Genomic DNA, 25,156 nt, shown 5'->3' with positions numbered 1-25,156 from the left:
GCCGGGACCCAGGTGAGCGAAGGGGAAGGAGGACACCGCTCCTGCCCTTCGCGGCCGAGGAAGCGGCACCAGCCCCTGTGGGCACTGCCCCGTCCGAGCCGAGGGGCCGAGTTCACCCGGGGGTTTTGGAGCCTTCCCGAGGGGGTAAAGACGGACGGGATCCTGTAGGCCTTTCCCTCCTGCCGCCAGCTTTGCTTCTGCTTTTTCAGTAACGGGAGTTAATGCTGCCTGTCTTGGCGCGGCCCGTCGGTCTGGCACCCAGAGCCTGTGGTGGAGCTGAGGGCACAAGCGCCGGTTTTGGGAAGGGGGTTTGGCCCTCTCTGCTGGGGCGGAGGCAGCGGCCGGCACCGCGTCCCGCCGTTTTCCTCCCCGCTGAACCTTGTGTTGTTGGGGAGTGACAGAAAGGCGTTCGTCAGTTCGGTGTTTGTAAGTGGTGCCCTTTAACTCCCTCTCTGTGACCGGCCGGGAGACCTCCTCAGTTTAGCTTCGGTTGCCCTGAGATTTTTGTTGTTATCGTGAAGTGATGTGTAACCGAATTTTTTAATCCATTTCCAACATGTAAGTTTGTTTACAAAAACAAACAAACAACTTAAAAAAAAAAAACAAAAACAAAAAAAACCCCAAACAAACCTATAAACTGATCTCATGAATTCTGCTGTGGAAAATACACTTTTTCATTTTCTGTTTTTCTTCTCGGACCATGGTTTTTAGCACTGGGGAGATTTCAGCTGGAGTAATGTGTCCAGCTTCACAGGTAATGCTCAAAAAAGAGGAATGTAAATGAGTGGAGGGGTTGTAGGGGAGGGAAAAATTACTGACACAGGTATGTACTCCCATCCTTTATTCTCATCACTTGCTTTCTTTTGGCTTATTTTTTAATGGTATTATTTAAAAACAGTGACAGTCTATCCTAAAACGGGTTACAAAATGACAAAATAAGCTTTTTCTGAAAATGATTGCAAACTCCCACTCCCCTCCCCAGTCTACCACCTGCAGAAAGGAGGAAATAAAATGCTACTTCCCTGTCAAGGATTTCAGATTTTGAGATATGCATGGCAGCAGTTACAGTGTCTCAGTTAAAGTTTGCTGTTGATGAAGATTCCTTCTGTCCTCGTTCTGCCTTTAAGTCAGGAGTCTTGTGCTGTAATTTGTAAGAGTAATTAGCCAAATTAATATATTGGTACACTCAATTAGAGTTTAGAAGCATTCAGTGTTTTGGAAACTGGTATTTATGCTTCAGTTCCAACCTATGTATTTGGAAATCAAAATTGGATGAGTGTCTATGATAAATTTGGGGGTTTAAGTTTTCTTGCCAGAAACTGTTAGTTATTAACAGAGCAATGTTTTTAGCTAGCATTTTTTACTTCTGATTTGACAAGAATGTAACTCATGTTATTTTCATTTCTAATGCAGGAAATCAACTCAAGAAGATGAAGCCTAATAAAGGAAAGACCTGCACTAGGGAGAGGGACTATGTGTACGAATTCAATGCTGGAAATCAACATTTAGTGCTCACCGTGCCTCTCAAGTTCCCTGTGCAAGAGAATATTAGTAATTTGCATGGACGTCTAATGCTTCTGCACAGTCTGCCGTGCTTTATAGAAAATGGTAAGAACTGATTTCTTAAATTAGCATCATATATCCATGTCCACAAGTGTCTTACAACCTGCTTTAAGAAACCAAAAGAAGGGTATTTACTGGAACAGTCCTAAAAAACCTTGTTTTTAAAACAGCAAAACGTTAAAGAAAATTACTGTCAGTACTAGCAAGTAAGGTGTCCAAGTAAAAGCTTTTTAGGAAAATTTTGTTTGTATGTTTCCTAGATGATTACTGATACATCCACTGACATGTTTTGTTGATGGACCTTTCTCTTCTTGTTATAATAGACCTGAAGCAATCTCTTAATAAGTTCATAGAAGAGGAAACTATAAAAGATTATGATAGAGAAGCTGAAATGGCTCTGGAAGCAGTGAAATCAGGAAAAGTAGATGTAAACCAGCTGGCAGATACTTGGGCTAAAGCTTATAAAGAGGTAAGACTGAGGCTGAAAAGTTAATATTCAAGACTTGCTTTGTGAGAGTGTGTGTGCGTGTATGGACAGAATCACATCTATGAATGCAGAATTACACTGAAATTCACTTTCACTGATCAATTCTTACAATTGTTTCTTTTTATCTGAAAGCAATCATTAAGTCTTCACCCTACAAGTTCTCAGTCAGATTTTTCCTGGATTTAGTAGAGTCAAAAGATACAAAATTCAGAGGTAAATAGCTAGCAATATTCAAACAAAAATAGACGTAAGGGTTATAGTGCATTAGAATCAAAGCAAGAGGTAGCAAAGTGGTATTCCTGTCCTAAATCTCAATAATAGCAATGAAAACTCCAAAGGGAGAGTGTATAGTCAGGAGACACTTTTCAACTCATTTTTGGAGTTCATGTGACTATTGTTAGCATTATTTAGTGGTGATGAGGCTTTAGCTGGAGTAAGGCATCCAGTTTTGCGTTTGATCTTCAAAACAGAGCAATGCGAGAGAACTGGAGGAGTCCTACCGAAGAGGAAAAAAAGAATGACAGAAACTGCAGCATTTGAGGAAAAGTTTATAGGAATCAAATTTGCTTATCATGGAATATAGAAGAATGTTGTAAAAAATTCCAAAACATGTATCTTATAAAGAGAATTGGAAGCAAATTATTTGCCTTAATGAATGTCAACAAAATGAAACTAGCTTAACTTTTAAGAAGGAAAAATCTGTATTGGGTGAGCATGGGAATATGATAAAACATTGAAAGACCTTACAGTCTTCTGTGCTCACGATTTCTATGAATAGGTTAGCCTGAGAGCAAGGCTTGAGATTAGATCATTTCTTGACATTTCTAACCTACACCTCAATGATACAATCTCAGTTCATCAGCTGAATCTGATGGGAATGACTGCAAATGTAAGGAGTGTTTCAGTACAAAGGAGCTTGCAAAACTGGCATCTTTGGCCATTCTTTTTTCAATAAAAATGGCTTTTCCTAAACCACTGCCGTTGATCAAATTCTAGTGACATCAGAGGTTAGTCATTCTTTCTACCAAAACATTTTTGTTTGCACATCTGGTGTTTTGGGCCCTATCTAAAATTGATCAGTTGCAAGTATTGTTGTGGATATTACTGTTCTTTCCAAGTTGATGATGGCTGAAAATTGGTAATTCCTCACTGTAGTCAAAACCTTAATATTTCTGCTGTTGGTTGCTTTGAAAGAGGAAAAAATATGGGGAGAATATGTTAAAGCTAAAGTAGAATACAGAAAGCTCAAATTAGGAAAGATAAATTGTGTATGTTGAAGGTTGTGCAACAGCGTGCATGCCCAGTTAGTTTTGCCCCACCATTACGAGGAGTCCTTATATGACCTAGAAGGTACCATATGCTTTAAAATCTCTTATAATTTTTAGACAACATTAGAATATGCAAAACCTGAAGAAACCAGCTGGGATGAAGACTTTGCAGATGTTTATCATGATCTGATACATTCTCCAGCTTCTGAAATGCTGTTAAACCTGGAACACAATTATTTTGTTAGCATCTCAGAATTAATAAGTGAAAGAGATGTGGAATTGAAAAAACTTCGGGAAAGGTACTTCTCTTTTTGTTTGTTTTGTTTTTCTATCTTATTAAATAGGGGTTCATACCACTGGGTCTATACAACTCGTAGGACAATGTGAGTCCACTTGTATTTGTCTATGTAAGCCCTATTTTACTTTTATGTTTCCCTCTTCAAAATCATGTAATACTTAGCCTATATTGTTAGGTTCAGCTATCTTATATTCTCCTCAGTCACTGAAAATAATAAAAGCTGAGGTCATCAAAGTAATACAAGATTTGATTTCCATTGCTCTATCCATAAGTTGTAAGTGGTATAGCAATGTAAAGTGCTTAGGATACCTAGAAAATAAAGTATATGGAAAAGGTGAGCAAAAGACTTGAACCAACTTTAAATCAGAAACTGTTGAATTTGAAATTTAGGGAAGTCTGTGTGTGATCCTGAGTTTCCAAATAAGCTTGAACAGCTGCAGCTGGCTGCTTTGTCCGCAAGAGGGAACACGCACAATGCAGGTTTTTCTTTTCTTTCCTTTTTTTTTTTTTTAGGGAGACTAGGTTAAGGAAAATTAATGCACACAAATACAGATGTAGTATAGATACTAAATATTATAGATGCTTGTGAGGTGCCAGAATGTTCTAAGTAGGTCTGTTTTAGCATTCTAAGTGGCAATATTCCTCTTGAATTCTGTGTGTTTAAGCTCGTATTATACAATGCATATTTGTTTATGTAGTTTCTTCTGGACTGAATCATACGTGTTTCTAATTTGGGGATAAATGTTGCCAACAAAGTGTTGGCAAACCTTTTTGCTGCTTATTGACTCTTCTCGAGTATGCATGTAGAAGAAAGAGCACTTAATCCTAAGAGCAGTAGTGTTGTAGAGCTGTGATGTGATACAGCTGTGTATTGACTCTGGTGGAATTTATCATATCTATTTGTTGTAATCAAGAAACTCCGTATGCTGGTGGCAGCTGAGACGATCCCAGATGAGTGTAGTTGGTATTCTGTTTACACAGGAGCTGACTTGAAATCCCTGGCCCTCAACTCGAATTTATTTTGTGGGTATTCATTGCTAAATCTATGCTAGGGTAAATGGATTCCTTGCTGAAGAAAGGGCTGAATGTGAAAGACTAAATGAAGCCAGGGATTAAGAAGACTAATGAGGGATGAGCTATTGGATGACCTGATGATGGCAGGGCACCCCTTTAACTCCAGGTTCTCTTGTTGAAGGTAGTTTGAGCTGGAAGCTCATCTGACTATTAAAAATAGGTGTGTTTAGCCTGCTTCTGGTGTTTACCTGTCTGCATTGACTGTGGCTGGGGCAGGAGGAAAGCAAGGCACTGAGTAGGTGCATTTCAAAAACTCTTCTCATAATAAGGATAGTGAAGTGCTATATTAGAGTATCTGGAGATACTGTCGTCCCTTCTTCTGAATATCTGTGAGGGCAGACTTTAAATGTATGAATTCCAATTCCAAAATAAGCAGATGGAAAAAGTACTGTGTGACGTATCTTTCAGCTATGTGTTCTGTCCTATCTCTGCTTGTGATGAGCATTGACCAGCCAACCCATACAGCTGATATTGGTAACTCTATCAACAACGATGAGTTCTTCTGACAGTTTTTTGAAAGTGTTTCTTGTTGTAAACCTGCCTTTGCTTCTCTTTCAGACAAGGAGCTGAAATGGATAAGGTGATGCAGGAGCTAGGGAAATCGCTAACAGACCAAGATGTAAATTCATTAGCGGCTCAGCATTTTGAATCGCAGCAGGTAAACTAAGTTCAGTGAACTAGAGTATGTCATGCAGATAATTGTCTTAAAAAGGAAACCTGAAATACTCGGATTATCACTGTTGCCTTGTTAGGATTTGGAGAACAAATGGACCAATGAATTAAAACAATCTACTGCTATCCAGAAGCAGGAATACCAGGAATGGGTGATAAAGCTTCATCAGGACCTGAAGAATCCCAACAACAGCTCAGTCAGGTATTTAATTCCTCTGTGATGCTTACTGCTATCTGCAGTAGTTCAAAGGACTTGCTTTTATGTAATCTTTATTTCAGATTAGCCATTTAAATAGGATAATCAAGGCAAATCAAAGGCAAATAAACCATCATAATTAAATATTTATATTTTTAGGAATTTCTTCATTGTGTAATGTTATAACGTTTCTGTACCAGAAAGCGTTGTAATGCACTAAACTACAACTTGAGCCGAGTGGGATTTTCTCCTATTTTGCTTTTATTTACAATGTCTGTCTTTAAAACTATTTCACAAGGCTTTGTGTTACCACTTAAGGATGTTCTGCAGAATAATTGTAGCTTAAGAAATGGTAACAGTTTGGAATTAATAAGCCTCTTTTTTTTCTCTTTTGTTCTATGTATACACCTCTGGACAGCTAAAAAAAAATGAAATTTTTTGATGTGACTGCTTGTGGTGAGAGTTGAATGAAAAGCTTTCTGATTGAGGAGATAGCAGGGAAATCAGAATCTGTAACTTGGGGAGATTCTTATTCTTTATTGTTAGTAACCACCACCTTTGCTACTAATAGGAAAATAGGAGTAAAACCTGATACTTTCTCATGCCTCATGTTAGTAGAAGGGCCTGTCTGAGTAGATCTAGGTGGATGCAATAAGGAATTTATGGGAAACGCAACACCTTTGAACAAAGGGAATGCCAGTGATAAGAAGAGACAGGCATGGATCATAATGTGTGAAATAGTTCATCACTTTCTTTTAAGTGTTTCCTTTTGGGATAAGGAAGCCAAATGTATGGAACATGAGGGAAGAGAGAGATGAAGGGAAATATACTCAAAGATGATGCTATATGGTTAGATTTCTCACTACTTTCCTCAGGATTTGGTTGTCTGTGAATTTGTTTTGAAAGTTCTCAGGTTAGCCCCAGAATGTCCTAGAACTGCATAGCTCACAAGCAAGCTGACCTCTTTCTAGCCTAGTGACCAGATAAAACATCACTGCGGTAGTGATGGCCTACTCAAGCTTCAAGCCCAATCCTAAAATATTTTTCCACAGAATTTTTATGTTAGCTTTGTTGATTATTTCCATGAGGCTATTCATATTTATCACTGTGAACCTCTTCCCATGTTCTGGCGTTCTAGTCCTGTAAAATAAGACCAAGGTGAAATTGCTTAGAGCTGAAAGCTAGAAGAAACGGGCTGCTAGAGGTCCAGAGGCAAGGACCTCTGAGAGAGTGAGTGAGGTTGTTTTGGCTTCATAATCTCAGATGCTTATAATAGATGTGAAGTGGTAGTATTTTAATCACTGCACTCATGTACACTAACAGAAAGTGTCATCTCTCCGCTTGTGTTGCGTCCTGAAAACTATAGGTCCCTAATGCATTTGAAAATAATGTGTAGGGAGTCTATAGTAGGGCAACTAGAAGCTTAAAGAGAGAGAGAAAAATGTGTGTGTATTGTACACATACATAGACATAAAAGAGAGAGCGAGAGAGATAGGTACAGACACACATAGATCTTTATGCATCTAATTGCTTATATGTGTGTGTATATATATATTTATTAATGGTATATCTCAGTTCTACCTCATCACTAGGCATTTGCAATTGGTGGAATTGCTTGCAAGTTTTTAAAACACCTTTGAATATTAGGTGCTTTGAAAATGAAAATAAACTTTTCATTAATGCAGAAACAAATTTAAGAGATGTTCATGTTCTTTTATGTAGCAGTAACAGTACTTGTTATATCACTTACTACCAGACAGTTGAATTTAGGAAAAAAATTAAAACTGATATCTAAAATATTTCCTGCTAGTTTGAACGCTGAGGAGCATTTGATTTGGCTTTTTTAACCTCCCATTTTGTGTGGTGGGAAGAAAGTAATGTTTTATCTAGTAACTTCATAAATAACGTTTTGGCTATTACAAATAGGCTGAGAAGAATGTGGGTTTTTTTTCCTTTCATTCCTATGTTCTTACTATTTTATAACTAGATATTGTGATTTACTTTTATTTCTCAGTCTCTAAACGCTTTACAAATGAGCTAGGTAATATAAATCTACCAGTGGAGTTCTACTCTTCCTGCACCTGGAGTATTGCATGCCAGAAAGGTAAAACCTCAGATGAGTGCAGTTTATTCAAATAGGTTTAGTCTCTTAGTTTCCACAGACTAGCTGAGAAAACTTTGGATAGCTTTCAGAAAATATTATTGGTCTTGAACAAAAATTAGGATAAACTTTTCAGCTAGTTTCTCATTATTTTAGTGATGAAATTAAGGTTCAGCCCAGCCAACTGAGAGAATCTGTAGAAGGAAATGGAAGAATTTATGAAGAGCAAAGGCTGTTAGAAGAAAGTTTTACTATTCACTTGGGTAAGGAAAGTAAACTGACACCAAAACCAAACATAATAACAGATGCTAATAAGTAATGTATCTAAGCCATGTATTATTTACAGTATTTAACTGTCAATGTATATACTATGTACAGTTTGTAATTGTTTTGTATTGGTTCTTTCAGAGGGAAGAGAAGTACTGTACGGTATAAACTGTATCAAACAATATAAAACAGTATCTAGCTACCTGAAATATACTTAATGGAAAACATTCTAGAAGCGAGTTTTTATCCACTCTAGCAATGTGACTAGTGTAGAAATGCATGCTAACCTCAAAACACATAGTGGTTAAGAAAAATTAAAATATAATTTTTATGTTTGCTAAGAAAATGTGGGTATTAAATTCAATTCCCACGATCAATGAACAGAAAAATAGGTACTTAAAATTTTTACTTTTGTTTATGCAATAGAGACTTCTTAATGCTGTCTGTTTTGACTGTGTTAGTATTTCATCCGTAGCCTTATAACAAGGAGCAAGGCTCATTTCAATAAGCCTTGCTTTGTGACAGTATGTGAAAATACTGCATTTTTAGTCTTTGTAAATTGCTGCTATGTATGTAAAACTGAATATACTATTAAGAACTTTCTTTGAGTATTATTGATTGTATTTCCCTTATAGTTGTTTTTCATAAAACTTAAGGGAGCACGTTGATCCCTTGCATTTTAATAACAATCCTGAGTTTCCTCTTTTACTGTATGTATTAAAATCATTTATATTCGGTACAGGAGCTCAGTTGAAGACCATGCATAACTTGAGATTACTGAGAGCTGATATGCTGGATTTCTGTAAACACAAGCGCAATCATCGAAGTGGAGTAAAACTTCACAGACTTCAAACTGCAATGTCTCTGTATTCAACTTCTCTCTGTGGCCTGGTTTTATTGGTAGATAACCGTATCAGTTCATATAGCGGCATCAAAAGAGGTGAGCCCTCTAATGGGGTATATTGTGTCAGTGAAAAGGAATGTCACTTAAAAACTTGCTGTCTTCTTTCACAAAAAATATTCCCTGTAAAATTAAAATTCACTGGAGACCCTAATGTTTTGGACATGATATTGCAAAAATGGTAACAAATGTGAAAAGAGGGATGGCTAAGGATGGGGGACAGAGTTGTGCTCTGATACGCTGTTATCTCTCTCATCTCTTTCCTAGGTTTTGTGTTTGAGTAAGGGACATGTTAGAGTGAACGCTTCAATCTTGATTTCCCTGCCCTAGGCCAACTTACAGTGGCTTCTAACTCTCTAATGTCAGATTAGTGTATTGAAACCTATTTGCAAAGATGAAAATGAAATACGCTAAGATTTTAAATTGATAAATAAATGTATAAAAATACCACGTGCTTTAGATATCTGCAGCACTAAGAATTCCATTAAAAATGAACAGTAGGAATGTTACTTGCCTGCTGCTGGAAAACTTGATTAGTAGCCGTTTTAAGTGCATGTCTTTTGAGTAACTGGACCCTATGATGAAGGTGTTTTGCATAAAGGTTAACCAGTGAAACATGTTTGTTCCTGTTCCAGTTTTGTTCACCAAGGCTTTCTCCGAACCACATTATTGACTTTCCAACCTTCCTCTTGAAGTTTAATACTGAAATATTTAAACTTGAAATGTCTTTTTGACTGGAGCCACGATTACTTGTCGTTATTCTAGCGTGCCATAAAAAAAAAATAGACTTTGGTGGTTGATATTCTCTGAAATCAGAGAATCAGGAATCAGGCCAACCTTCCTCTTGAAGTTTAATACTGAAATATTTAAACTTGAAATGTCTTTTTGACTGGAGCCACGATTACTTGTCGTTATTCTAGCATGCCATTAAAAAAAAAATAGACTTTGGTGGTTGATATTCTCTGAAAACAGTGTGGAATCAGGCTTGTAGTGAGAAGGAAAGGGAAATGTACCAGGAAAAATTGTAGTTGCATTTCTGCTGTTTATGGCTTCCAAGTTGCTTAATTCTGACAGTATTATTTCATACTTGTATTTGTTTTCGGTTACTTTTTGTTTTTACTGCTTAAATATTTAAATTAATAACAAATAGAGAAGATTTGTTTTTATGTTAAATCTTGGGTGGTAAGAGAAGACAAACATTTAAGTAATAACATTAAACACAAAATTGCATCTTCTAGCCATCAGTTAGATCTTCCAGCCATAACAGAATAGAAAATAAGGGACTGTATCACAATCTGTAAAATATGATTTTTAATAAATTTTGATTTCTTTAAGTTCCAAAGGGACTTTGTCAGACTTAACTATGGGCACGTTCCACAGCTGTCTGCACCACCATTCTTTTTAAAAACATTGCAGAAATGAATTTGTCTCATGTCTCAGCTCCTCTGACCTAGTCAGATATATTACTTTAAACCAGCAGTGAATGTCTGCTTGTACTGAGACCCCAAACCACTATAGGTGGCAACTGAGGTTTGGGTACATTTCTTTAAATCCACTCTGTGGTGACAGCGGTAGCTTCTGGCAGAAGAGCAGTAATAAACACCTTTGAGAGGAGGCTTTGCTTGTAAACTGTTAAAGCCGTTTGTTGCAAGAGCACTAGCCAGAACCAATTCTTCCTAAAAGGCTCTTTAAGAAATAAATATGCTAGGGGGTTCAGAGGCTCATAAAATTGCTACATAGAAGGCATTTAAATAATACATTGATACTATTGTTTAAATAGAGAGGTCATGGCTTGTGCAGTCTAAATTTCTGGCTTACAAAAGTGCAGAAACAATTTTTTGCTTCCATTTTAAAGCTAGGAAAAAACCCAAACCTAATAGCCTTCATTTTGCAATGGGCTAGAAGCTCCCTCAAACCTCTGTGAGATTTTCAAAGGTAATTGGAGTAAATGAGCTTCATATGAGCACACTGTTTGTCCAAGCATTTTACAAGACTTTGAGCAACACCAACCACTCACCAAGCACTAAACAGAGGTATGAAGTCCTGCACCTTACTTGGTTGACCTTGTTTGTTTAGCTCTGTCCTGAGGATGCTTAAGATTGTGCTTCATTTATTGGATTCTGTTAGTTCTGTTGTGTCTGGCAAATGTTTTGATGTTGCATCTTTGGTAAATGTGCTATCCAAAAATGTTTCCATTTGTCTCAGAATTCAGGATGTATGTGAGGTATTTGCAAGACTGAAAACCATGACTGCAGTGTTTTCTGTATTCTTTACAATGTGTAAACAGTACCTAGCAAAATATACCTTTGAAATTGGATTCGAACACATCTCTAGAAAACAGCCTTGAACAGAAAGTTGAACTTATGTGTGAACTTTCAACATGCTAATTTCATTCAGACTATTTTTTCTAAGATAGATGAATACTTTCTTTATATGATTTATATTTATGCATTGCCCAGCTCAAGTCTTTTCTTTGTAGGGATACTGTGGCTCAGGTTTTGAGTAGGTGTAGCACACTCAGACAAACGATAAACTAAAATTAAAGTTAATTTTCATTTGCATACAAGAGATTTTTCACTTGTTTGTTTCAAATAAAATGTCTTGTGACCTTATTTTATCTTGATACACACAGAAGACACAATCTTTTGGAATATGAGTTTCTTCCTCCCTTGGTTTTGGACATCAGAATGTAATAAAGCCTTTGAAAATAGATTTTATGATGGAGACTTCATGTAAAAAAGATAAATACATTAAGATTTTTCTCATTACCTTGCCTGTTGCTGTCACAGCCTGTTCACAGGAGAATATGGTGCTTTCCAGATAGGCAATCAGAGTACATTAAGAACTTTAAGGAGGATTAGAGCAGGTACCTCAAAATGGGAAGTAAGTAGCAATTGCTTAGTATAGTCCAGCTCCTCGCTAATACCTGGTTTTGATTTCCATTGACTTGCTTGAAGAGATGGCTGGACAGTAGAGATATGGAGCTTGGAATACCAGCCACAGAGGCACTGTGTTATGATCCTAATGATCAGTATAATATTTGCAAGTCTGACATAGTACTTACTTGCCAGGGAAAGGAACTTGCAACTCTTTTCTGCTGACAACACTCTTCTTTAACTTTCAGATCTGTGTTTTGAGAACTAAAAGGAAAGAACTGTAATACCAGCTTTCCAGATGCACTGTTTATGAATTTCATTAATGGCTCTCATTTTTCAAAACAAACTGGAATGCTGTTGTTGCTGTTGGAAGTATCTGTTATGTATGTTTTAATAAAGTATCACAGATTAAAGGACTGTTAGTAATAAGGCATCATTTTTAAAGCACGATTACATTTAATGCACATATATTATTGCTGTTGTTTTGGGGCTTTTTTGGTCTGGATGGTTTTGTTTGAAAAGCAACAACACTCAAGGTTTTGTTTGTGGGTTTTTTGCAAGTAATTAATTTATTTCAAAAAATGTTTTGTCTCTACCGTAAATTGTATAGAATTTAAAGAGTATAGCAGGGCTTTGTCTGGTTTACGGAGAGGGGTTGCCTTTGTAACTGGCCTGGCTTGAACAGTAGAGCAGAATTAAGTAATGTTACTAAGCACAACCTTATGACGTGGATTTTAATCTTATTTTTTTTCCTAGATTTTGCAACTGTTTGCCAAGAATGCACAGATTTCCATTTTCCTGGAATTCAAGAACAGCTTGAAATTGTCCAGAGGGTTGTACTTAAGGCCAGAGCACAGCGTAGCAGTAAGTCGAAAAGACATCATGGTCAGTGACAACCAAAATTACTTTCCTTGAAATAGAATAGTGGTCAGCTGAATGTTTATGGTTATGGGCAAGTTGATTTCACTCTTCTTCAGTTACCTGATCTATAAAATGGAATGTTCAAGTTTATCGCTACACTCTGAGAAATCTGCATGAAATTCTCTCTTCGCAGACAGGATGTTCACATGATGTCTTTACTGCCATAACAGACATACCTTACAAAAAAAAAGTCTAAGTCCTTACGTTCTGATCGCACTTTAGCAGCATGGGAAGTGTATCAGGCCATTGTGCTTTCCTCTGCAGTTTAAACTGCCTGTAGCAACACAGACTTTTTCTGACTTTGCCTTTTTATTTCTATTTAAATGTAAAGCTTTAAAAGTTGCAGAAGAGGAGTTATGACTTTTTCCTTTCATTAAAAGTGAGTGCTAAAAACTGCATAATAAATTGACTAAATGTGTATACTTTTTAGTGCTGACCAAATCCTTGTGAATGGTTTACACTGCAGTTATATTTACAAATGTCTGTGAATTTTCTGGCCACATGCTGTTAAGGCAGTACTTGTACATCATGAAACTTTGTTTTTCTTGCAGAGAACTACTTATGTTATTTAAATATGTCAATGACATGAATATATTCGTAAGAGTACACAGAGAAACAAGTTTTCTTAGAAACCTGCATATTCCTGTAGTCTTGAGGAAAATACTGAAGGCTGTTTTTATACTGCTGATTTATGTCAATCTCTTTAAAATTTTTCTTGTAATAGTAGAAACAAATTTGTTTTAGTGAGTTACATGATTAAAAATAATAGCAAGGTACTATGTAGTTGTGGGGGCAATTTGGAAAGTTTAGTATTATGTCTGAAAATACTGTGTTTTCTTTTGTCCAAATGAAGAGGTATTGTAGGATGATTAAGAAAGCTAATGATTTGAAATAGGGTTCAGTTCAGTGTCTACTGAAGACAGCAAAACCACTTTCTGTCCATCCCCCTGCTTTATGGGGACTTTATGGTAACTTTATGGTAAAAATTCAAGCCAGATGTCATTTCAGTACATCAAACTTTCATGCCAAAGCGTAATTAATAGATGATATGTTTAGTGTTTGTGCTATGTGTTTATATACAGAAAACAAAAGTAGTGGAAATGAAGATAAATTAAAGAATATTGAACGAAACCAGTCAAATATTTTGCCGGGTGAGTTCTGTTGCGTTTCCCCCCCTCTTCTTAAAGCAAATTGTGTTTTATAGATGCACATTTTTAGCTCTAAAGTCAGAACATAAATTATAAACTAAACCTGAGTTGGCCTCAATCAGAGAAGGATGTTCTTGTGGCTAAGGCAGAGAACTGGGTGTCAGGACATCTGGTTTCTATTCCCAGCTTTGCCACTGCGTCATGTGACTTGGGGCAAATCACTTCTCTATGCCTAAAATTTCTTTTCAGAATTTGAGGGTGAAAAAAAGATCCCTTAGCATCTTAGGGAAAAGGTGAAACTTAAATACTAGCAACTAATTTTATTTTTGAAAGTAATTATATATATATGTCACTGCTCCGTGATACAGCAAAGCATTTTAGAACGTATTTTTTAACTTTGAGAATATACAAATCCATTCCTCTCAAAGAGGAAGTATCTTCTGTATATATTGTGGGGTTTAGTGAGGAAAGCTTCTGTGGAATTTGAAGATGAATACACAGTTGGAGGGGAGAGGATTTATATCCATACAACCCATGGTTGAATAAGAGGGCTTCTTAAAATTGCTTTCATGATTGTCTTATGTCTTGTTAGTATAAGTGGATTATAAATCAACTTGGGTCATTAATGGATAAATCCTAGTGAATCTTGCTGCAGTGGCTTGTGTATTACTACTCTTAAATGGTCATTGCTGGGCATTATTACCTCTAGCGGTCATCAGAAAGGCATACGTACCCGTTCTTCAGCTGTCCCTGTACAAAGGTAGTATCTTAACTTAAATGACCAGTGAGAATAGTTTTGCAGAAAGACGTTTATCCGTTGACTGAAACAGTAGGAGTATTGTATACCTGCTTTTCTGTTGACTCTAGTCTAGACTTTTGATCTCCAGTGGAAAGGTAAGATGGAGAGACCTGTGTTTCACTGCCCCTTACTCTTTCTCTGCCTTTGATAAATGAATACCAAGCCTAGGAATACCCCCAACAAGATGTCTTGGTAACTTTTTGCAAACAACTCTGTAACTGATCTTCCCATTACTATGGATTATTTTAAATTCTAATGATCATTGATATCTTTGTCTTCTCAGTGGTTACATAACTCGCTATCTGTTTCCACAGACTTTTTGCATCCTTTATTTTAACCCATCCATTTTTGGTATTTCCGCCTCCCACATCTGTCTGCAATTCAGTGCTTACATTATATATTTTGAGTATTACACCTCCTCTGTGTTTGTTTTTCTGTTTCGTGCTATATATAGATCATATCCGCCTGTACTGGCACTGTTATGTCTTATTACACCAGGTGTCCGTGATGCCAGTGAAACCCATCAAAGCAGGGAAGCGAGTGTAGGATGAATGTAAAACAATGATATTCCAAGAGATTTTAGATCAGTTGGTTTCTAACTTTTTATCTCCTTATGTATGTGTTCTGATCTCTGTTGTATATTTGTATTTGCCTTTTGTCTTAGCTGAGCCTCTACTTATGTTGCCTAACAATTGTATTTTAGTACAGATCACTACCATGATACTTCTTGGTTTATATTATTCTTTAGGAGAGTTCTACATCACACGCCATTCAAATCTTTCTGAAATTCATGTTGCTTTTCACCTCTGTGTGGATGATAATGTAAGATCCGGTAACGTAACTGCTCGGGATCCTGCAATCATGGGACTCAGAAACATTCTCAAAGTTTGCTGCACACATGACATTACTACCATTAGTATGCCTCTCCTGTTGGTGCATGATATGTCAGAAGTAAGTAAATGTAACGATTTGATTTGTTTTTTATCTTCTAGGATGCAACAAAAGTGATTTTTGCAAAGGGTATGTTTCATGCTGATTTAAGCCAAATGGGGCAGTTTATCCCAGTCGCATGTGCCTGCCACATTACTGCACTGGCTCCTGCTATGTCATTGTGCTGGCTGTCATATCTATATGGTGACCCATATTAAGAAACCGAACCAGTTAAATACCTTTCAGCCAGCTGAATCACTTTGGTTTTTTTTATTCCCACCCCTCATTTTGGGCACTTCACTTCCTTGCTCCAGTTCACTGCACAGTTGTACAAGTATTAATGAAAGACTACATGCCTGGAAGCCTTCTGGCAACAGCTCTTGCTTAGAAACAGTACCTTCAGAGTCGCTGATGTAATAGTGATACCAGATCCCCAGCTTTAATGGTTGCTAGCTAGAAAACCTTAAAACTAAGTTTTATGAGCAGCAAAACTAGCAAAGCTTGGCTTAGAGTTCTGTATCCCTAAATACCACTCTTTATCACCTCAGCCCTGTGCAGCAGCAGCCAAATTTCACCTTTCACCTGAACTGTCTCCTTTGCATAATCACTTGCATCCTTAATTTCTGTCCTTGTTTCCTCTTTAAGTCCCCCCAAATACCAGCTGGGCAAGAAGCAGCGTATTACTGAGGCTTTTTGTAGATACAAGTGTGCTTACTTATTGTGCTGAGTTTTTGTATTCTCTGCTTCAGAGGGATGCTAACGTAGAGATTTTCTCTTACTCAACTGTGACTTTTCATAGTGCGTAGTAATCTAATACCATTGACAACCTCTTTCCTCTGTCACATCTGGCTCGCAAGATACTAGCAGAGAAGAAAAGGGGATGGGGAGGGAGTACAGCCATATGCCTCACCTCCTTAAGAGGTGAAAAGTCCATAAAATTAAAGAAATGAGAAAAAAGAGATAATGCTGCCATTACTGATACCTTTGCATGGATAATTATAGTCTGGTATGTTGGTGTTTGGTTTTTTTTAAATAACTTTTTTTTTTCACTTGTAAACTTCAATACTACCTTTCCTTCTTTGAAAGTGCCTAACTCGTAGCAAGATAAAGGCTCACCAGTGGATTACCTTTACCAGTGACTTTTTTTATAACAGAATTTGGTTGGAACACAGTGTAAAAGTGGCCCCCTTTTTGCAAGATCAGGGTCTATTATTGTGAAAGTGCAAGCAATGCAAAAGTTTAAAATGTCCAATAATTAAGCTACCAAAGGATATACTTCCGTACATAAAAGTGGACTTTTAGGAACAGGTGATATTATTTCTGAAACTTTTCATCTCTGGTATCAAGACGTTTTTTGGGCATAAATGCAAGTAACTACTTGCAGGACAGCAGCCTGGGTTACTCATGGGACCCAGTTACTGTGTTTCATAAACTTATTGACCTTTTTTTCTTAATCCAGTTGCCATCTAACTATATTCTTTTTCTCTTTTTTTTTTCTTTAAACCATGTTAGTTCTAGCTTTCATTTGCATATCTGTATTTTAAAATACAAATAAAGCACAAGACCAAGTATTCAATGTGCTTTGAGAGTATGTTGTTGCTTGCACGTGTGAAACTGAAGAATTATCTTCTTTTCTAAGACTGGATTGGTCCTGATAAAACAACTTACCTTTTATATTAAGTTTTAAGTCTTTGCAGAGTAAGCAGAAAGTGACCTGTGTGATAAATGTATGTTTAGCCAAAACTGCATTGTGTGAATTGCATTGGCAGCATTGCTTATTACAGTGCTTTGCAGCTGGCTGACCTAATTTGAAACACACAGATATGTAACTTGTTGTTGAGGGAAAAGTGAATAATAACGGATTTCTGAAAGTTAACTTGAACTTGGTGCCTTCACCAACCCCAGTTTTGAATCTACATTTACCACCTACATAAAAACATTTTTGTAAAGTGGTTAACCAGGAGCACAGCTGTAGAGATGTTTGCATGCTTGACTGTGGCAGGCATTCATCATGAGTTTTCTCTGTGCTTTTCCCAAAGGCTTTCTTCTTTTATGGAGGGAAGAGTGGTGTTTATAACCTCACAGAAGTAATGAGTGTATCCATCTCCATGAAGCCATTCCATTTCATTGTTATTTCTATGGAAAAAGTTTAGGAATTCTGTTTTCCTTAGTTTTTCTTACAAGAACAACAAAACCAGATTTCTCTGTTCTGATCATTAAGTTAAACGAAGGAAAGAAAATGGGTTTGATACTTGAGAAAGACAAAAGCGAACAAATTCAAATTCATGACAACTGAGGTGTTACTATCTGATCACTGTTCTGAATCTAATATAAACTGGGGAATGAAATGGCTGTAATAGCATGGCATCGCTAAAAATGCTAGAGCTGGCACACTTCCATGGTAGTTTCAACATAGGAGCCATTGCTGCTGTCCATACAGCAACACTGAGAAAAATGTGACTCTTCAGGGATCTAAGACAGCTGTTTCTATTTCCGTAAGTTAAGACAAAATTGTTTTGGAAAAAAAAAAGTAGAAATGAAGGGAGTGTAAGCTGTGTAACAAATATTTATGAACATGGTTTATGTATCTAGAGAGATTATTGATGGGTGCATTAACCTCAAATATTTCTTGTTTGAGTTTCCTGCTTTTAAATATATAGCTGCTCGTACAGTGTTTAGGATTTGCATAGGTATACTTTGAGTAAAACATCTTGCTAATTCTTAACTTACTAAAATTAAACACTGAAATTTGGTTGGAAATCTTTGTCCCACAAGACATTTATGGACTTTAGTGTTTTCATTACCTGGTTATGACATGGTTCTACAAAGATGTAAGCCCTTAGCTTTATAGAAGCAGCAGCCCCGTGTAATGAGCCTGTCACAAATTTGTTTGAATAAAAAGGTTTGCAGCATATCTTTCTAATCAGTGAAGCTGCCCTCTCCCCTTTTTTTAATAAGCAGAAGAAATCTTAATTTGACAACAAATCATTGCATCTTAAAAAGGAGTGAGGTGCAGTCTCTGCTAGTGAACAAAACCAAAAGTCCCAGGTGGTTTTTTTGCTTGCTTGAATGCTATTAACCAAAATTCCCAATAGGTGATGGAGTATTTGTTTGTGGGTTTTGTTTTTTTGTCCCTTATCTTGTGCACTGTATTTTGAATTGGTTCTTAACTGATCCTTCATCATTTCCACAACTGTTACTTGGTTTGCATAAAGAGAAAAATCCTGATAACATGGTGAAATCATGAGAACTTACATTTTTAAAGACGGATTAGAATTGGATCAGCACTGCGTCATTTCAGTTCTTGTGGCTTGCATGGAGTGACGTTCTGGATTCAACATGTTATTTTCCTGTGCCCACAAGGTTTAACATCTATGTTCCTCTGAAATAGTCCAAGGAATAGTGTCACATCCTGCTGTTTCAATCAGTCCTTTTAAGGCTTTGTTCCCTTCATTGATTACACAAGGGACTCCCGAGTTGCCTTCAGAGCAACAAGACCTTTCTTTTTAGATGCTTGTTTTTTACCTAAGCCAAAACAGTGATCAATAAGTGCTTACATTACTTGTGACAGAAAGCACACATAGGCATATAAATTATAACAAATACTAAGTATTTCTTCCAGAAAGCTTAGCAATGAAAGAAAGAAAATAATTGTCCAGCATTGTTCCGATTAGTGTGTTGTGTACCCTAAAAGCAGCATCTATTGAGGCAGTGGTTTACATAATGAAATAAAGTTTTCTGAAAAGATATTTCTAGCTTATGCTATTTTTAATATATTATGTATTTTGGGGATGGCAGGAGATACTCCCGCCTAAGCAGGACCTTTCAGTAGTTGTTTAATGCAGTCATGTGCTGTTTCAGTGTTAGCAGTTTGCATTCTTAGATAACCTTGCTTCTCAAATAACTTTTTTGTAATCCTGAAATTAAGCTCTTCAATAATGACAGATTGCACAGTGGCATTGCAAAATAAAGGCTGGCTTTACTGAATAGAAAATGATGTAAAGCTTCAAGTTGAAAAGGTACATAGAATGATAAATTTCTTTCCACGTCTATATTCCTGTGTTGAGACTAGAAAGTGCTCATTTTCATGTTGAAGAATATATCAGAACAAATAGGTACTATTTTATTTCTGATAAGTGTTTACGATGACAGTCATTCTGTCTCTGACTAGGAATATTCATGTGGATATAATTCACTTTGTAGCATACAGCCAAAGAATGTTTAATGTACTAAAGCATTTAAACCATTTCTTAAATTATTTAGACCAGTGCTTGTAGCCATAAGATATCTTAAACCACAGTGGTTTTCATATTCAATCTTGTAATTTAACTTTTGGTAAGGATTTGCTGTCTGTTTGTATTTGAAATTCCTCCATCAGATGAAGATGGATTTTGTTTGTTTTAACTCTTAACATAAATGCATCTTTAGGGAAGAAGGCCTTCTTCCAGTTCCAGTATTAGAGAGAATGTTTTTACTGAAGGTGGCAGGTATGCAAATCAACCTTAACCAGAATCCTCAAGAATAGCTGTTAAGATATAGTCAGGAGCTGGCTTTGGCTAGCTGTAGCATGAATCTGACAGTTACTTGTTGGATATTAGACATTTTTCTCAAGCTCCACAGGAGAATTAAATAGCCCTATTTCCAATTACATTAATAGGATTGTCAACAGTATTGTTATTCAACATCTCAGCTTAAAAATGTATAGGTTGTTCTGACACTGGGCTCTCCTGCCAATAAGCAGTGGCAGTGCTTTCATGGTTACTGTAAGTGTATACCACCTGCCTAGAATACTCTGGAAAACCAAATCCCTCTTCATGGCCTGTAATGCTTCTTGAATACCTGCTGGGAAAATTGGGTTCTATGGCAAAAATGTATTACTTTTAATAACTTCCCTATTACTCTTGTCGGTTGGATCCATTGGGCATTGAGGCTTTTCATTTATTAATTTTTAGGAAATGACCATTCCATGGTGCTTGAAGAGGGCAGAGCTTGTGTTCAAGTGTGTCAAAGGTATGTTAGTGAATGCTTCAGCTGGGTTTTTTTGTGTGTTGCATTTGGTGACATCCAGCCAGACAGCTCAGACTGTATATTTTCCAAACAAAGATGTGTTTCAATAATTTATTGTTTGTTAAAATGTACACTTATATGGTCTCTTTAAAATTATTTCCTGGTATGATAGCTAATAATCTCAGACATTTAGAATAGAGACTAAAGGTGTTTCAGAAGTATCTTTACAACTTAAACAGAGACAGTAGAAGAAAAAGCCCTTACTGCTGCTTTGAGCAATCTCTGAAGGAGGGCAAGAGCTGGTGGTTCTCCACAGTATGATTTCCAGTGTCTTTTGTATTTTGATTGCTTCAGACGATGAGGACTCCCCACATTTTTCCAAGGCTAGTTTATATGCTAATTCATCTCTTTGCTGGAAAGTCCTCATGACTCAACTTGGTTTTCTTTCTTTCCAAGTGGTGTTATTACTTACTGCATTCTTGTGTGCTGCACTTAAATACTTGAACCAGTCATTTAGAGTATTTAAAATGTTAGAAGTGTTAATGTTCTTTCTACCACCTACTTGAGGAACCTCTTCCTATTGTGACCTCACAATGGAATATCATCCATGTAGCCACTTTCATTAAACAAGTATTTTTCTGAGTATCTTTATTTGCCATGAGTGTGTTCCTGTGGACTTCGTAGTTCATCTGTAAGGAAATGCTAGTATAAAAATGCTGTATTGTAACTTCAGCAATAAATGAGTGCTGAGCTGTTTCCATATGAGTAGGTCCAGGTAGTTTCTCTTGCTGCCAGATTGTCAGTGTACTTTTGGCAATGGGCTTGTACTGATTAACATGGATGAGGTCATGTCAGAGCTAAAGGAAAGAGCTATTTCTCAATAAAAGGAAGCCGTTGAAAGAACTCATAACGTATATTTGGAGAAACCTCTCACTTCTGCTGGCTAGCACTGTGTTGTACAGTAGGACTGGTTATTCTGCGCCTCAAGGGTAATATTGATTTTCTCCGTAACTCCTCATTAGATTTTTCAGTTAAAGCAGATTTCGGTCAGGAGATTGGCCAAGTCAGATTTAAATGCTATTAGTGACATCTCTAGTTAAGACAGCTAAAATCCTAATTGTATGTGAAAACTCCCTCACGGCTTGATAACAGTGTAATTGATGGGGAAGGTTGCATAGGTAACAGATATAGTATGAATGCTGGTTTTTAGGTTTCATGATGGAAATGGCCTCGTGGGATGGAGGAATTTCTCGGACTGTACAATTCTTGGTACCACAGGTAGGTTAAACCAGGTTCGTATCCAACCTAGGAGACTGTTGGAACAAGAAGTTAAATGTCAGCAGATCTAGTTTTGATTTCTTTGCTGTGCTCTGCTGTTTTTGTGTAAGCTTAAATTAATCACTGTGGTTTTGGTTCCTTACCTATAAAACAGGAATAAAAGGGGTTTATATTTTCAGATATCCTGTAGTATCTTCTGAGGATGCTAAAATTTCAAACGGGGAAGTTCATCTTTAAAAACAGTGAATACATCACCTTTGAAAAAGATACCTTTTTGCTATAATTTACTCTGAAGAGGTGGGCTAACCTTGCATTATGTAAGTTTAAGCATTTATTAGTCATAATGTCTAACAGCTTGGAAAGCTGCAATGCACTGAGTTCAGTCGTGCTTCCACAACGTCATTAATGACTCCAGGTATTTGAATTTAATTGTAATTAAGATTCTGAAATGATTTAATTTGGAGTTCTAGCTGATCTTCAGAAACAGGAATTTTCCAGAGGTGGCCAGCACTAAGTTTTATTTGTTCTAAAAAGCGATGCTGGAAGTAATGTAAAAATCAGAGTTATATTAGGAAAGAAATAACATGTATTTCTTGACAAAGTGGTAAACTGCTGAGCAAGGAGGAAGCCAAGAATAAACTAAGTACTGAAGTTGAATCTAATCCTGGAGTTCAGAGAGCCGGAGTCCTGTAGATAACAAACAGCACAGTCCCGCTTATGCTAAGAAGAAATAATCAATTACTAGGACAAGAAATCTAATGGAAACAGATAAGTCACATAAATACATAAACAGTATTTTTAGGTCAATCTTTTCCTTTTAATTGAATTAAACAGAATTATAACACGTAGTTTGAAAACTGTCTTCGTGGTTTTCTGAAAAACAGCAGTTCTCTTAAACATCAAGAAACAAAGTTGAGAGATACTTAATTCTTCCAAACTAGAGCAAAAAGCTAAAGCTTACTGGTGTATTTTTTTTTCCAGACAATTTCTGAGGAAATGTTTTACCAGCTGAGTAATATGCTTCCGCAAATCTTCAGAGTGTCCTCTACATTGACTCTGACCTCCAAGCACTGAATTTTGTGCAGCAGTAAGATGTATCTTGTTGACAAAGGATGAGATTACAAAGATTTTGGACTGGAATGTCTCTTTTCTGAGGGATGATGACTCTGAAGTGGCACTTCTTGCAATTTCAAGAATTGTGTTGTCGTAATAAAAGATAAACACTGTCTGTACTTGGGTGTTAGCAGTTGATTTTTGCCTCTTGCTTTGTTTCAGCACAGTATTAATGTTGAATTCCTCACCTTTATCTGAAAGACATTCAAGGTAGCTTATTGTATGTAATCTACAGAAATATATAGATGATTCTCATACGTAAGTAGTAAGAATAAGAGCTTATGGTAGGAACAGGATCTTCTGAGTGGGCTTCAGGTTGCTGAGTTTTAAAAACATTTTCTGAATTTGTTAAGTGACATTTTAAAAAAAAAAAAAAAAACAAAACAATCAAGTGTCTCCGTAGAATAACTTCAACGTAATTCATCACAATGACCGCAAAATAAAATATATGACTGCCTCATTTTACTGTTACAAAATGAAAGACATGAAACAAGCATTTAGCCTGGTGCATTTTGTAAATCATGGCAGCGTTTAAAAAAAATATCAAAATAATATATCTATGAAAATAATTAGAATTTTTAATTATTATTTCTTCCCTTTTTTTTAGTATTTTAACTTTTTGCTTTATTTCAAGATTTCACATTAACAAGTCTGTCACGTGAACAACTTAATAGGAACACTATAGTTTTCTGGACTCTTGTACAGGTATATTTTGCTGCTTATTAATTTTTACTGGTTTATGACTAAATCTAAACAGAAATGCTGGGGAGACAGCTCAAGATGCAGCTATGAAATTTCTTGGGACAAACTTGAATCCAGTAAAAAAAAAACAAAACAAAACAAACAAACAAAAAAAAAAAAACAAAAAAACAAACAAACAAAAAAAACCAAACAAAAAAAACCCCTGCCTCCCCATGATGGAGGGCAGGGGGAAGCTGGCAACTGCTTTCCCCCGCCTGCCCCCATCATGACAGGCAAACTTTTTGAACTCAGCTGTGGACCCAAGGAGGCTGGAAGCAATCCTTCAGTACAGAATTGCTTCAATGCTGGAAGCAATCCTTCAAAGCTTTTTGCCTTTCATTTTTTGAATCCCGTGTTTTCAGTCCTCAGCAGATTACATGCAAACTTTTCAGCATAATAACCACTTGGTATTTGATACTAAAAAGAACAAACAAGCTTTAGCGGTGAGGTTTTGGAAAATCAAAGTGGTAGGAATGGTACGGGAAAACTTTTAGTTCTGCTTAAAATTGTACTGAAGCCTGGCCCTTGTAAATGCTGAGTTGGCCTGGCAAACTGAATCTTTGTCTAAAGAATTCTTGATACAACATCTGCTCTTCCCGTTTTTCACATCTATTGCCAAGGAAGTAGTACTAATGGCAGATTTTTAGCTGTCTTTGTAGAAAAACAGAATATAGAGATGGGATGACCTAAACTGTTCGATCTGTACCTGGCAACCATACAGAACAGTAGCATGCAGACAGCAATTTATGGAGTAAAACCATGTGAGAAATCCTGTTTGGGTCATGAGAAGCTATTTGAGATTAAGAGGAAAATGACTCAATAGGCATGAGGTTTTCTATTTGTATATGCAGTGCAGCCTTACTTGGAAGGATGACAGTATTTAATGCCTTGAAAATGTTGTGTAAAATTGTATGTGGGACTTATATCGAAGAAATTGTTCTTGCCGCTAAGAGAAATGAGGAGTGAATGCCATTGTTTAGCTTTTTTAACCTGGTGATGGTGACCAGTATAAACTGCAGGTGTCCTTTACAGAATCTGAACTGAGGTTATTGCATGGGGGGGAAAAAAAAAAAAAAATTGTAGAGAGTCTCAATTTGTCAAGGACATAGCTAACTGACCTTCAACCTATTGTCTTCAGCTATATAATCTGTGTCCGTTTGCTTACATGGTGACTGATGACAAACAGGAGGAGAAGAATGCAGACAGTTGAGAAACAGATTTACAGACCTTGTCCTGACCAGAGTGCTTTTACCCTGGTGTAATTCCAGAAGTTTCACTGTTGGTAGATGGCACTGCCCAAAGAGGTAAGAATCACATCTGAGGTCTTTCCTACTGCAATAGTTTACTCTGGATAGCAGAATATAAGTTAATGAAGCACAGTTGAAAGATGTTGTTTTATAAATTTTCCTGTTGTATGACAGAGGAGTGAAGCCACAGAAGGTGACCAATATTACGTGTTCTAACCCAATTCCATTATTTCTGTGAGTGTAAAAGTCAATCAGTTTATTTGATCTGT

General features: G+C 36.7%; 1 protein-coding gene across 1 annotated transcript; it reads left to right on the top strand.

The window, feature by feature from the left end:
* The first annotated feature begins 1,403 nt into the window (after positions 1-1,403).
* On the top strand, positions 1,404-22,983 carry LOC104159747 (chromosome unknown open reading frame, human C12orf4). The gene is made up of 13 exons (XM_009697740.1): positions 1,404-1,608; positions 1,887-2,032; positions 3,436-3,617; positions 5,249-5,348; positions 5,443-5,564; positions 7,816-7,922; positions 8,669-8,866; positions 12,460-12,588; positions 13,707-13,775; positions 15,320-15,522; positions 20,454-20,511; positions 21,719-21,786; positions 22,768-22,983. Exons 1-13 carry the CDS (start codon positions 1,431-1,433, stop codon positions 22,858-22,860), a joined length of 1,653 nt encoding a protein of 550 aa, XP_009696042.1. The 5' UTR covers positions 1,404-1,430; the 3' UTR covers positions 22,861-22,983.
* Positions 22,984-25,156: the final 2,173 nt, after the last annotated feature.

This window comes from Cariama cristata, unplaced genomic scaffold (assembly GCF_000690535.1).
Source record: "Cariama cristata isolate BGI_N322 unplaced genomic scaffold, ASM69053v1 scaffold5453, whole genome shotgun sequence".
In the NCBI taxonomy this organism is placed as follows: Eukaryota; Metazoa; Chordata; class Aves; order Cariamiformes; family Cariamidae; genus Cariama; species Cariama cristata.
This window is presented reverse-complemented; position numbering and strand designations above follow the sequence as displayed.